Source organism: Suricata suricatta, chromosome 15 (genome assembly GCF_006229205.1).
Source record: "Suricata suricatta isolate VVHF042 chromosome 15, meerkat_22Aug2017_6uvM2_HiC, whole genome shotgun sequence".
NCBI classification, from domain to species: Eukaryota; Metazoa; Chordata; class Mammalia; order Carnivora; family Herpestidae; genus Suricata; species Suricata suricatta.
Window position 1 is genome coordinate 32,885,046 of NC_043714.1, and position 13,784 is coordinate 32,898,829.

The window sequence follows — 13,784 nt, forward strand, 5'->3', positions numbered from 1 at the left end:
ATGGCAGTCTCCAGCCTCTAGATGCAAATCTTGTTTACTGGTTCACTCTCCGGAGACTGCTAATCCTTGCCTGAGGCAGACAGAAAACTTGGCAGCTCCCGACAGGTCCTCCCTTTAAAACTGATTTTAAAAGCTCCTTATAGGCAAGGAAAGGACTGTGCCTGGCTTAGGTCGGAGACTTGCCAATCCTTCTTACCCGTCATGGGCACACTCAGAAGCTTGTGTCTGAGCGCCTGTCTTAGGTGAAAGGATGGTAAGGCCTCTCTTACCTGTCATTGGCTAGCCAGCCCGTGCCTCTTGCCACGGATTTTTTATCGGCCTCCTGCATCAGCCGTATTGAGCTTAATATACTGGACCTGGGTAGGCTGCGCCTATTTGCTGCCTTAGGAGAGCCATGGCCTTATTGAATAGAACAGGGCCCAAGGGCACCAAGATCAATAAAACCGCAATAGGTCTTTGTCATAACCCGCGCTCAGGGTCGCGTTACTTCACTGCGCCCGGCCTTGAGGCGCCAATTGTCGTAACCTGCCGGTCTGGGCGGACGAAACAGGTACCGCCGAATGCCGGGGTCGAGCGGCCCTGCCCGCGGGTTACGACAATTGGCGCCTCAACCCGGGGCTCAGTGAAGTAATGCGACCCTGAGTGCGGGTCTTAAACATGGAAGAGAATAGGGTAAAAGTCCATGAAATCTCAAAGAAAGGGCTGTCGATGTGTTCCTTCTCTTCTCTAGGTTTCTTTTGAAGCTTCTTTTTCCAGCATGGTCCTAAAGGAAAAGACAAAGATTTCTCTCAAGGTGATTTTTTTCTCCCTGGAGGACTGAGTGTTTTGATTGATTTGTTTTACTAATCTCTCTGGCAACCATCTGGCTGCATCTGTTTTTTGTTGGTAAATGCAAACTGAACCTCGTCCCCAGATTAAAACTGGGTCTGGACCGTGCCATTTATTGTCTAAAGGGTCCTTCCAAAGCACGGTAGCAAAAGTTTTTTGTGTCTCATTTTGCCAGAGATGCTCAGCAGCTGAACGTCCTTCTTTATCTAAAGTTAAGAAATTTAAAATAAACAGTGCATGGTGCAAAAGATAGACCTGCTGGGGCGGGACAGGACAAATTCACACTCTAAGTAATAAGCCACCTATCAAAGTAAATCTATTGGAGTTTAATGAATAGGCGTTTATTGACAATTTTTTAGTCTTTTCCTGCCATAAGGCATCTTATTTTATTTGTATTTTATTTTTTTATCCATTTCTTCTTTTCTTTTTTAAAAATGTTTAGTTTTGTGAGAGAGAGAAAGAGAGAGCAGGAGCAGGGGAAGGGCAGTGAGAGAGGAAGACACAGTATCTGAAGCAGGCTCTTATCCATTTCTATAATAGTTGTAATATAGTAATTACTGTTTTCTGAATTCCCACCTAGTTTTGTGTACTGAAATATTCCCTGCAAATTAGATGAATTTTCCATTAAGAAATAGCAATGATGTAATAAATACTGTCTTAAAACGTTAAAAATATTTTTTTCCATAAATACTAAGATTAGTGGCTACAAAGTGGATAGATTCCTAAAAATATTGTTTAAATAGTATGCAATTTTAAATAAAACATATGGTTTTGATTGTATAGGAGAAAGATTTGATGTATTTTTTAAAAACTTCGTTCATTATTGCAACTGATATATACAACATTCATTAGTGGTTTGGGCACAAATCCACTGGATTGCACTTTCCTGCTAATCAAAGATGACTTCAATATCTTAGATTTAGACTACAAAAAAATTTCGGGAAAAATTTAAATAACCTGAGAACTTTCTCTAGCTTAAATTGAGATGCTCTTATCCTTTATTTTGTCCTTTTAGGCAAATTGGGAAAATGATATTTGCAGATAATTTAAATATTTTTTTCTGGTTTTATTTTATTAATTTTTGATGTTTATTTTTGAGAGAGAGAGACAGACAGAGTGTGAGCAGGGAAGAGCAGTGAGAGTGGGAAACACAGAATCCAAAGCAGGTTCCAGGCTCTGAGCGGTCAGCACAGAGCCCGACATGGGGCTCAAACCCATGAACTGTGAGATTATGACCGGAGCCAAAGTCAGATGCTTAACCCACTGAGCCACCCAGATGTCCCAATTTTTTTCTAGTTTTATAGAGAAATAATTGCATATAGATGTTCTGATTGACATACATTATGTAATGATTACCACAGTATGTTCAGTTAACACTTATCATCTCATATAAATAGAAACAAAAGAGAAAAAAACCCTTCTGTTTGTGATGATAAATCTTAGATTTACTCTTAACACCTTTCCTTTATATCATAGAGCAGTGTTAACACCAGGTTGTATATGATATACCTAGTAGTTATTTATCTTATGCCTAGAAGTTTGTGCCTTTTGATACCTCCTCCAATTCCTTCTCCTCTAACCCTTACCTTTGATTACTAGAAATATATCTTTTTCTGTAAGTTTTTTTAATCTGCATATGTGAGATTATACAATATTTGTCTTCCTGCATTATTTATTTAATATAATGCCTACAAGGTTCATCCCTGTTGTCACAAGTGGTAAGATTATCTCATTTTTAGTGGCTGAATAATTCTCTGTTGGATATATAAAATTTGTGTGTGTGTGTGTCTGTGTATCACAACTTGTTTATTCATTCATCCATCCATGTCTTGGCTATTGTAAATAATGTGTCTATGAACATGGGGTGCAGATATCTTTTTGAGCTAGTGTTTTTGTTTTCTTTGGATATTACTTAGAGAGAGGGTGTGTGATTGGAGGAGGGGCAGAAGGAGAGAGGGAATCCCTAGCACACTTCACATAGACTGCTCAGACAGCGCGAAGCCTGACACAGGGCTTGAGCTCAGAAACCGAGAGATTGTGACCTGTGCCGAAATCAAGAGTCAAATGCTTAACCAACTGAGACACCCAGGTGCCCCTCTATTTTTACCCTTTTGAGGAACATCTATATTGTTTTCCACAATGGCTGTACCAGTTTACAATTCTACCAACAATGTACAAGGGATTTTTGTCTACGTCCTACCAGCATTTGTTATCTCTTGTCCTTTTGATGATGATTACACTTAGCAGGTGTGAGGTGATATCTCATTGCAGTTTTAATTTTTACTTACTTAATGACTGGTGATGTTATACATCTTTCAGACCTGTTAGCCATTTGCATATTTTCTTTTGAAAAATTTCTATTCATATCTTTAGAGAGTTTTTTAAATTGATTATTTAGGGGTTTTTATTTTGCCATTGAGTTGTAGAAGTTTGTTATATATTTCAGATATTAACCTCTTCTCAAGTATATGGTTTGCAAATATTATTTTCCATTCTTCAGGTTCTCTTTCACTTTGTTGGTGGTTACTTTCCTGTGCAGAAACTTTTTATTCTGATATAGTCTCATGAATTTATTTACTTGCTTGTTTTAGGTATAATACCTAAAAAAGTTATTACCAAGACCCACATCAAAGAGACCTGTTTCTATATTTCTCTAGGAGTTTCATGGCTCAGGTCTTCCATTTAAGTATTTAATCCATTTTGAGTTAATTTTTCTGAGTGGTGTGAGATAGGCCTCAAGTTTCACTCTTTTGTATATGAATAACCAATTTCCCTAGCACCATTTGTTGGAGAGACTGTCTTTTCTCCACTATTTTTGACTCCCTTGTCAAATATTACTTGACCACATATGCCTTAGTTTATTCTTGAGTTCTCAATTCTTTTCCAGTGGTCTATTTGTCCGTTTTTATACCAGTACCATACTGTATTAATTATTATAGCTTTATAGTATAGCTTTAAAATAGGAAGTCTGGTTCCTCTTGGTTTGTTCTTTTCCCTTAGATTTCTTTGGCTATTTTTTTGTTTGTTTGTTTTACAATTTTATATAAATTTTAGGAGTATTTTTCCCCTATTTCTGTAAAGAATACCATTTCAATCTTGATAGGGATTGCATTCAATCTATAGGTGGCTTTGGTAGTATTGACATTTTAACAATATTAATTGTTCTAATGTATGAACAACACAGGATATTTTTTCATTTATTTGTGTTCAATTAAAATATTGTACTTTCCAAAGATCTTTCACCTCATTGGTAAAATTTATTCTAAATTATTCATTGTTTTTGATACTATTGTAATGGGATCAATTTCTTTATTTCCTTTTCAGAAAATTTGTTGTTAGTGTATACAAGCACTACTGATTATTTGTATGTTAATTTTTTATCCTGCAACTTTCTGAATTTGTTGATTAGTTTTAATAGCTTTTTGGTTGAGTTTTTTGGATATTTTATATATACAATCATGTTAGTATGTTGACTAACTGGAATTAAATACTTAAAATAAAAAATTGTAAAAATAATAAAATAAAATCATGTCACCTGCAAATAGTGATTTTACTTCTTTCTATCCAATTCTGATGACTTTTATTTATTTTTCGTGCCTGATTGCTCTAGCTAGAACTTCTAGTACCACGTTAAATCAAAGTGGTGAGTGGGCACTTTTCTGTTGGTTCTGACCTTAGAGGAAAAGCTTTTGACCTTTCATCATTGAGTATGATGTTAGCTCTGGGCTTCTTACATATGACCTTTATTATGTTGCTATATGTTCCTTCTACGCCTAATTTGTTAAGTGTTTTTTTAAATCATGAATAGAGGTTACATTCTGCCAAATACTTTTATGCATCTATTTTGAGAATTATATGTTTTTTCTTTCTTTCATTCTATTAATGTGAGGTATCACATTGTTTTGTGTATATTGAAACATCTTTGCATCCCAGGGATAAATTCCACTTAATCTCTTTTCTGGTAGTGTCGTCATCTGACTTTGGTTATCAAGACACTGTAGACCTTGTAAAATGAGTTTGGAAGTATACTTTCTCTCTCTCTCTCTCTCTCTCTCTCTCTCTCTCTCTCTCTCTCTTCAAATAGTTTGAGAAGGATTGGTTTTACTTCTTTAACTATTTGGTCAAATTCACCAGTACAGCCATCAGGTCCTGGATTTTTCTTCGCTGGGATATTTTTGACAACTTTCAATCTATTGAAAAGGCTATTATGAATCACTATATGCTGATACATTTGGATATTTAGATAAAATGGACATCTGTCTGGAAAAGCAAAACCTTAGCAAATCTTCACAAAATGGAGTTCCCAGGCTGGCTTAATCAGTAGAGCATTCAACTCTTATCTCAGAGTCATGGGTTCAAGCCCCTGTTGGGCATAGAGCCTCCGTCCCGCAAAAAGAAAAGAAAATCTTCACAAAAGAAACAGGAAATGTAAATAATTTTGTGTCTGTTAAAGAAACTGAATACATAATTTTAAATCTTCCCATAAAGACCCATTTTGTTTGGTAATCTATAAATTCTACCAATTATTTAAGGAAAACGTAATCCTACACAATCCTACACAAACCCTCCTAAAGAATAGAAGAAAAACAGTCTTAAACTTTTTAAATTAACCTTTAAACTAAAATATCTCAAAGCATTATAAGAAATAAACAGTATGCAACATAGTAATAATATATTAGTGTACTGAATCCAGAAATAAATAGAAAGGGCAATTTATCACAACCAAATTGGGTTTATTCCAGAAATATAAGGTTAGTTTAAATTAAAGAATGTATCAATATATTTCACTATCTTTTCAGAATAAATGAAAAACATCATGTAATCATTTTTTCAGAACCCCCTAGCTTTTTCAATTTTTTGTTCATTGGACTCAGGCACAGTACAATTTCTATAATGACTCCTGAGGTTTCAGAGCTTCATGTAAGCACCATAATACAAATATATCAACTCTTGAAGGCATTCTTCCCCTGGAAAACCTGCTAACAGCAGGGTCCTTTGAATCACATCCTGTAGATCAATCTGACATTACTTCTTCAGGCTGTCTCTCCTGAGATCTCCTGAGATCTCTCTGAAGCCTCAAATAAAAGGAAACAATAATTATCTTATGGCTATCATAATTACTGAAATGGAATCACGTGGCATCTCTGCATACACCTTTGCAAAAGTGTGCTTTCCTTGTAAAAACATTGTTTAAAAATGAGTGAAAATTCTGTGTGTCAGGATCAAGTGCAATTCACAGATGTCATCTTCCTGCTTTTAATTCTTGTCTGAGTAGATAATGGAGATAAAGAGAGGCAGCTCCACCCCAACAGTTGGCTTATTAAATAACCACTCACTCCCGGCTACTTATATTTGGTATTACAACTACAGCTTAAAAATTATGATAATGCTATAGGCACATCAAAAACTGTTCCTTTAGTTTCAATTTAGCTTTGTGTTCTTTTCTCTGATACAAATTGCTTGATATTCTAAATTATTAAATGCAACATTGTTATCTGGGCAATATAAGGTTGAGGTTTAAACGACATGAATATTTTGGGGCGCCTGGGTAGCTTAGTCAGTTAAGCGTCCAGCTTCGGCTCAGGTCATGATCTCACGGTTTGTGGGTTCTAGCCCTGCATTGGGTTCTGTGCTGACAACTAGCTCAAAGCCTGGAGCCTGTTTTAGATTCGGTAACTCCCTCTCTCTCTGACCCTCCCGTGCTCGCACTGTCTCTCTCTGTCTCTCAAAAATAAATAAAAAAACATTAAAAAAGTTTTTAAACATGAATGTTCATGCTAATATCTGTTACAACAATGATCTTTCTATACTTCTTTATCCATAAAACTGAGGAAAAATCCATACACTTCTGTGATGTACCTTTTATTAATGAAAAACAAAAGCAAGAACTATATGTATGATTTAAAATGAGCTCATTATCCATTTTCTACCTTTTCTTGAGATAGACAAACCTTCGCTAAAATCTTGGCAAGTGTCACTTGCTTAATTTTCCTGAGGCCTCAATTTCTCATTTGTGAAATTGTTGCAAGAATACCTATCTTGTAGAAATTATGTGAGAATTGCACAAAATAACATGAAATTTGTCTGGTGGTGTCTAGCATTTAATATGCTCAATCAACTTTGAGTTTCCTTGGCTTCTTTTTTATACCAGTTTCACTTCTGTTACCCACTCACAGACCCAGAAAATAGAGCTCCTGAGGCTCTTTTAACTGATGTATCAAATTAGGGATATATCCTGAGTTGATGTATACAAATTTATAGGTTGGGACAAGCCAATTATATTTTCTCAATAAATAAACTCTGTCATAAGTACTGAGTCAACTGGTAGTTTCCTGAAATATAAGATTATGTCAACTTGATTTGGGGGTCTCTCACATTAGGTGTTATATAAAACAAGGCAGTGAAGAAAGTGGATAGATAATTTAAGGGGAAGCAAATGTAACAGAATAAGAGGGATTATGTAGTTTCCAATGTAGAAAGCTAACACCCTCATTTCCTAATATTTCTTATCCCATATTTAGTGTTTAATTATAACCTAATGAAACATCCAAAATATAAAGAGTCATGTTGTCAGTCTGCTCTTTTTATTTTGTATGCCCTTTTTAAGTATATGCTTTTTTACTTTAGCTAACTTAAATGTGTTCTAATATTACAGTCAAATGAGTTTGAGTTATTAACTACTCCAGTGCTTTTCAAATTCTGTAACTTAGAGCAACTTTTGTTATTTTGAGGATATTAACATCATGGATTAAATTAGTAACAGATTTTTAAGCCAACCATAAAATTGGTTAACAGGTTTTCTGATATTACATAGTGTGTTTATAAACTGACCTCTTTACCTTAAAAATATAAGTGGATTCATCATATATTCCAATATTGAAGAGGAAAGGGATTATAATGATTACATAAAACTAAGGAGGAAAAATGATCAAAAAGTTTGTCCAATAATTTATTGAATGGACTGTGCGTGAAAGATCATGGTCTCATATTTTAGTACATATTAATATTAATGAATATATTATTTAGGATACTTTTGACACTAGTTAAAAATGAGATCTAATTAAAAGGATAAAGTTAATTATTATGTAAGAAGAGGCAAGTATCCAATGTCAGCAAAGATTCTCTGTCTTTTCACTGTGCTGTCCTCAACGTACTGGCTGTTGTCCATAGTTTTGTCTTTTCATGCATCAGGAGTGCTGCTGCAGGCTCTGTGATCCAGTACAACTTTGTCCAAAACATAACGAGCAGTTGCCCCGTTAAGACTGTTTTTAAATCCTGGAATTTAGATTTCCCCAAAAGTCTCCCTGTACACTACCTGTTAAATCCCACTGGTTACATTTCTGGTGTGCTCACTCTATTGTCCAAGAAGAACTATAAATAATTCCTTCTTATTCTCAAATGTGCTCCCATTTGGGTGATAAATTATAATTATGTTTGTCCACATGCCTGTGACTTAGGAGCATGAAATTCTGAATGAAAAAGCAAATAATCTCGTGTTTTAGCTTCTCATAAAAAGAGATTTTGACAAGGGATATTGTAATGGCTTGGGGTAGGCAACCAATAATCTTACAGAGTTGTGATTACATGTGGCATTGTAATAACAAAAAGACACTAATATTACATGCCTGTAATAATATGCCTCCCACATGTTAAGTACAAAACAGTTCTAATTTCTCTTCATGAAGTTAGACATTGTACAGATTAGGTTAATTTATGCTAAAAGTCTCTGTGATGATCAAGGTGTCTGTGAATGTGAATTGAGGAAAAAGTACAAATGAGTCAATTTTATTATTAGGGAAATCCAATTTGGTCTTCCATATCAAAATATTGATAAAGATTAGTAACTTTTCTACTTTTTGTTTATTTTTTATTACTTTTGATGATGTTCTAAATATTTTCTTTGGTTTTCTTAAGAATTAGACCCAGTGACCAAGCAACTCATGCTCTATACAGCTAAGCCAACTTTTGATCATCTGAAAGATGTAAGTAAAAATGACCAACATGTAATATCACTATCCATAGTAATTAAATGCAAGCATTTATTATATTTTAATGTTCAGTATCTTTGCTACTAATATGACTGGAATATTATCCACTCTCTAGAAAATAATTCAGTAGTATATTTACACCTATTTATGTATTTGAATGTTAGTTATGGTAATATTTTTGGTAATATATAGATTTATAATAGACTATACAAACTTTCATAACCTTTCTCAACAAAGAAAAACTTAACTGGGATTTGTGATTAAGGTGCAGTTCTCAGCTGTATTTTGGATTAGATCATCATGATGAAAGTAAAACAAGAGTGTTTCCTCGCTATAGTTGCCAGATAACACAAACCATGATGATAGTTTGCATATGACTTCATAGGAGAGGAACATTATGAGATGAACATTTGCAAAATTTAATACTGAAGATTAAAATAAAGTGCTAAATTCATGTACCATCTCATGTATTGAGTGAGAAAATCAAGAAATGATATTCTAAAGTCTTAGGCTAGTAATGGGTATGTAATTGAACTACACCAATTTCTTAAAATATCAAAATCTTTCCAGGATTCTAATAAGATGTCCATGGCAGATGTTGTCTGTAGATGTATAGTTTCTCAGAGAAAGTACACCATGGGGGGATTTGGTCATCATTCAAGTATTAGAATGATTTGTTGAGGTCAAAAAGCTACCAGGAAAAAGAGAAATGTATGGGGAATGGAATGCCAGTGAAATCAGAAAAATATTTTGATTTGTGGTTTAAATATGCCGCTGAAAATGCTCAGGAGTAGGAGGTAGAAAGTGGAGAAATGAAATATATTACAAAATCATTTTCAAGACCAGTGGTAAGAATTACATAAGGTGGACATATCTCTGTTTGGGGGCAATACGTTATAAAGTGGAAAATAGCCAGGATTAAGATGACAAGATTCTGATCATAAGTCAAAAATGGAGGTAATAAAAGACTCTACATATATTTTTAGAATTCCAGAGACTTTGTAATGAGACTTGTGATAAGATGATGTAAAGAAAATGTTGGAATTACCCAGAGGTAGTCACTTCAAGAGCAATTTATAAATAAACCTTTGTGGAAAGACCTTGAATTTATTAAAAATGAAAAATTTCCCCCTCCTATCTGTCTCTTAGTAAAACTGATTCAGGAGGAAGAAGATTAGAGGTAACAGTGCCTACCCTTGTTTAGTAGATAAAATGGAATCACTGACTTGAAACTTAAGTTGTCAGTTCAATGTGGGCCATTTTAGATTACTAACATGTGACTCAGTTTCCTGAGGTCATATGTGCTAAAGAGACCAGGAAGAAATTGGCCTTCAGAACTTGTCCTGGGTACTGAAATTGCCCACTAATTTAATTCTGGCCTGATGGTTGTCCTACACAGAGCTGATATGACCTACAGAGATGTGAAGAAACAGATTTGGAAATATAAACAAAGGACTTCCCAAGATTAGGAAATAGAAACACGTAACCATACTCATTTTCGTTGTTTTAAGGGTAGAAACTATATTCTTGTCATAGAGGAAATTAAGCTTATGGAATGAGAGCAGTTTGAAAGTAAGCAGAGATACCAGAATCAGAGGCTAACTTGGAGAAAGAACCCATCTAGAGATGTTTCTGTCAAGTGGGCTCTGATTCCTAGGATGAAATGTGCTTAGAAGGTGAAGACTGACGTCTGAGTTCACCTCCGTACACGTCCCTTCCACCTTTGTAGCAGTAACTGCATATTCCCTGAACTTGAGACATACCTACTGACCTCTAATGACCAAAGTATGACTTTGCTTGATTCCTCTGAGAGGGACAACTCCAGAATTAGAAAGAGACTTTCCTGAAAGCTAAGTCATCAGACTGGATCAGAAACACTACCCAGAAAAGAACTTTGAGAATGTTCTTTTATTCCTTAGTTGGGAGAGAAGTTTAAGGCAGTAGTCAGTGGAGACCGGAGTATCACAAGTACATTTTGGTGTTGTCTTCTCCTTGAGATCCTTGAGATTTTTTTTGAGGTGGATATTTTTTGTAGAAGATATATAAATGGAAAGAGGATTTTATTCACAGGGTTATTGAAGATAAGAAGTGCTAGAAATGACTGGCTAACTTGCTGGATCTATCACCTGTGTAAGCAGAGATGTAATCTATGCATTCTGGGGATCTGAACATAATGGGAAATGTGATAAATCCAAGAAATAGGTATTTATGAGGCAGCAGAAAGAGCAAAATGGAACAAGTAGAAAATCCTAGGTTGAAAATGTGGTAAGAGAGAGACTTAGAAGAAAATACACATTTCTAATTAAACTTTTAAGTTGATTGCAGTGTCAGGTTTAAAAGTGAAAATTCTGTTTTCCCTCAGAATCTCCAATTGCTTATTAATGATTTTTAGGTGATTATTTAAAAATGTTTATGTTCAGTAGGAAATGGTGTCAGATTCAACTTCAGGTTTAGGGACAAGGGCAAGAAGAGATACTGAATACAAAGCCAGGCACATGTGTTAAACCATGTAGCACAATCAAAGTAAAACACGGTTCTCCAATGTGTTAAAGTTCATGAAAGTGTTGATTTTTAATTCTGCTTTTGTCACTGTGTTGTTTTCTGACAATTCTAAAGCTACTTCAAATTTTGCCTCCTTCAAGGGCATCTACTAGTGAAATTTACATGACTTACTCTGATGCTTTCAAGGTTTTCTTATGGCTGAATTTGGACACATGTTGAGTTTTCCTTTAATTTCCTAATTTCCTTTAATTTCATGTTGAGGATAGAAGTGCCCAAAGAGGACAACATCTGGTTTATATTTTGAAAACTCAACTGGGATTTGTGATTAAGGTGTAGCTCTCAGCTGCATTTTTTGGATTAAATCACTATGATGAAAGTGAGACAAGAGTGTTTGCACAAGCTAGTCTTATTTTGTTAACTAATTCTGGCAAAATCAAAGCTAAAAGAGCAGACTATATATCTAACTAAAATGCCTGTATCTTTTATGCACCTCATTTATTCTGATCAGTGTTTTTTCAAACACCTACAATTATTTTGACTAGTTTGTAAGAATGAGGAGTTTCAGACACGGCTCAGTAGTGCCTTATAATTATTGGATGTTTAAATAAAGCTGAATTCTTATGGCCACAAAGATCCAGTATTGAAATCCAGCCTGCATCTTATTCTCCACTTATCTGCTCAAATTCTGTCCAGTTCTGTGTTTACTTTTAAAAACTATTGTTTTACCTTTCACAATTAATCTACAATCAATCTGGAAATGACTTCCATGTATGATATGAATTTATGTTCAAGTATTTAGTTTTGGTTTTGTTTTTTACATATGTCCAATTTGTAAATTGTCCATCATTTACTCATTGAACCACAGTCCCATCATTGTTATAAATCAGGTAATTATATATGTGTGAGTCTATTTATGTATTCTCTGTTATGTAATATAAATACATTTTTCTATCCCCACACCATTGCCAGCATAGCTTAATTTTTGAAGGTTATATATAAATTTTGACTTTTTATAGAATAAATCCTCCTGCTTTGTTCTTCATGATTGCCTTGCCAATTCTCTCCCTCTTTAAATTTCCATTTAAATTTTACCATAAAATCAACTTATCCACAAAATAACCTGCTGGGATTTCAAAGTTTTCTATTTGTCTTTGCTTTTCAAGAGGTTTACTTTGATGTGCCAACCTTTGATTTTGGTTTTATTTCTTTTCATTCTGTTTACGTTTTAGAGCTTTTTGAATCTACTGGTATATATATATATTTTTTTTTTTCTAAAACTCATGATACATATATATATCATGAGTTTTAGAAAATTTTCAGCCAGGATTTTTTTGAAATAATGATTCTTTCCCACTCGTTTTTCTCTCCATTTCAAACTCCATTTAAATATCTGTGAGAACTTTGTACTCTAGGTGACTTTTCTCCTACATACTTTCTATATTTCTGTTTCTTGTCTCTGCTTCAGCATATTTGCATACTTTTAATTGTTCTTCCTTCCAGCCACTAATCTTATCTTCTACCCTAATTTGCTGTTATATGTAGATGTTGAGCTCTTAATTTCCAAATCTGGATATTTATCTCAAGGAAACAAACAAACAAAACACGAATTTGAAAAGATCTATGCACCCCGGTATGTTCACTGCCGCATTATTTACAGAGGCCAAGATATGGAAGCAGCCTTAGTGCCCATCAGTGGATGAATGAGTAAAGAAATTGTGGTGTATATATGCAATAGAATGTTGTCTAGCTATTAAAAAATGAATGAAATCTTGCCATTTGTCATGAAATGGATGGACCTTAAAGACATTAAGCTTAGTAAAATAAGTCAGTCAGAGAAGGACAAATATCATATGATCTCTTTTATATGTGGAATCTAAAAAGATATAATAGTAACTTAAAATAATAAAAGGCTCATAGAAACTGAAAATAGCTTAATGGTTGCCAGAGGTAGGAAGTAGGGTGGGAGAAGTGGATATATTGGCTTTTTTTGTTTAGTTTAAATAAATGAAAAAATAATATATGGGTTTCAGTTATCAGATGATATCTACATTTTTTCATCCTTTCAGCCCATTTTTTTCCACATTTTCTTGAACACATTAGTCAACGTTTTGTGTTTTTTACATTTTGTTTAGTTTTTTTTTTTTACTGTGGTAAGAACACTTAATATGAGATCTACCTTCTTAACAAATTTTAAATGCTTACATAATATTAACTATAGATGCAATGTTGTATATGCTGTCTCTAGAACTTACCAGTTTATGTAGCTGATACTTTATACCTATTGAACAGCAACTCCTTATTCCCTTCTTCCCCCAGACCTTGGAAACACTAAGCTCTGTTGTTATGAGTTGACTCTTCAGATATCTCATATAGTTGAAATCAGGCAATATTTGTTCTTCTATGACTGGTTGTTTCATTTAGCATAATGTCCTCCAGTTCCCATGTTGTTGGATATAGCAAAATGTC

General features: G+C 34.3%; 1 protein-coding gene across 2 annotated transcripts in view; it reads left to right on the top strand.

Moving 5' to 3' along the window:
• LOC115279492 (cyclic nucleotide-binding domain-containing protein 1-like) overlaps positions 1-13,784 on the top strand; it is a 242,790-nt gene that overhangs the window by 182,382 nt on the left and 46,624 nt on the right. For both annotated transcript variants that reach the window (XM_029924032.1, XM_029924033.1), the window contains exon 8: positions 8,743-8,810. In XM_029924032.1, the coding sequence (XP_029779892.1) occupies positions 8,743-8,810 (68 nt within the window). The remainder of the gene's footprint in view (positions 1-8,742; positions 8,811-13,784) is intronic.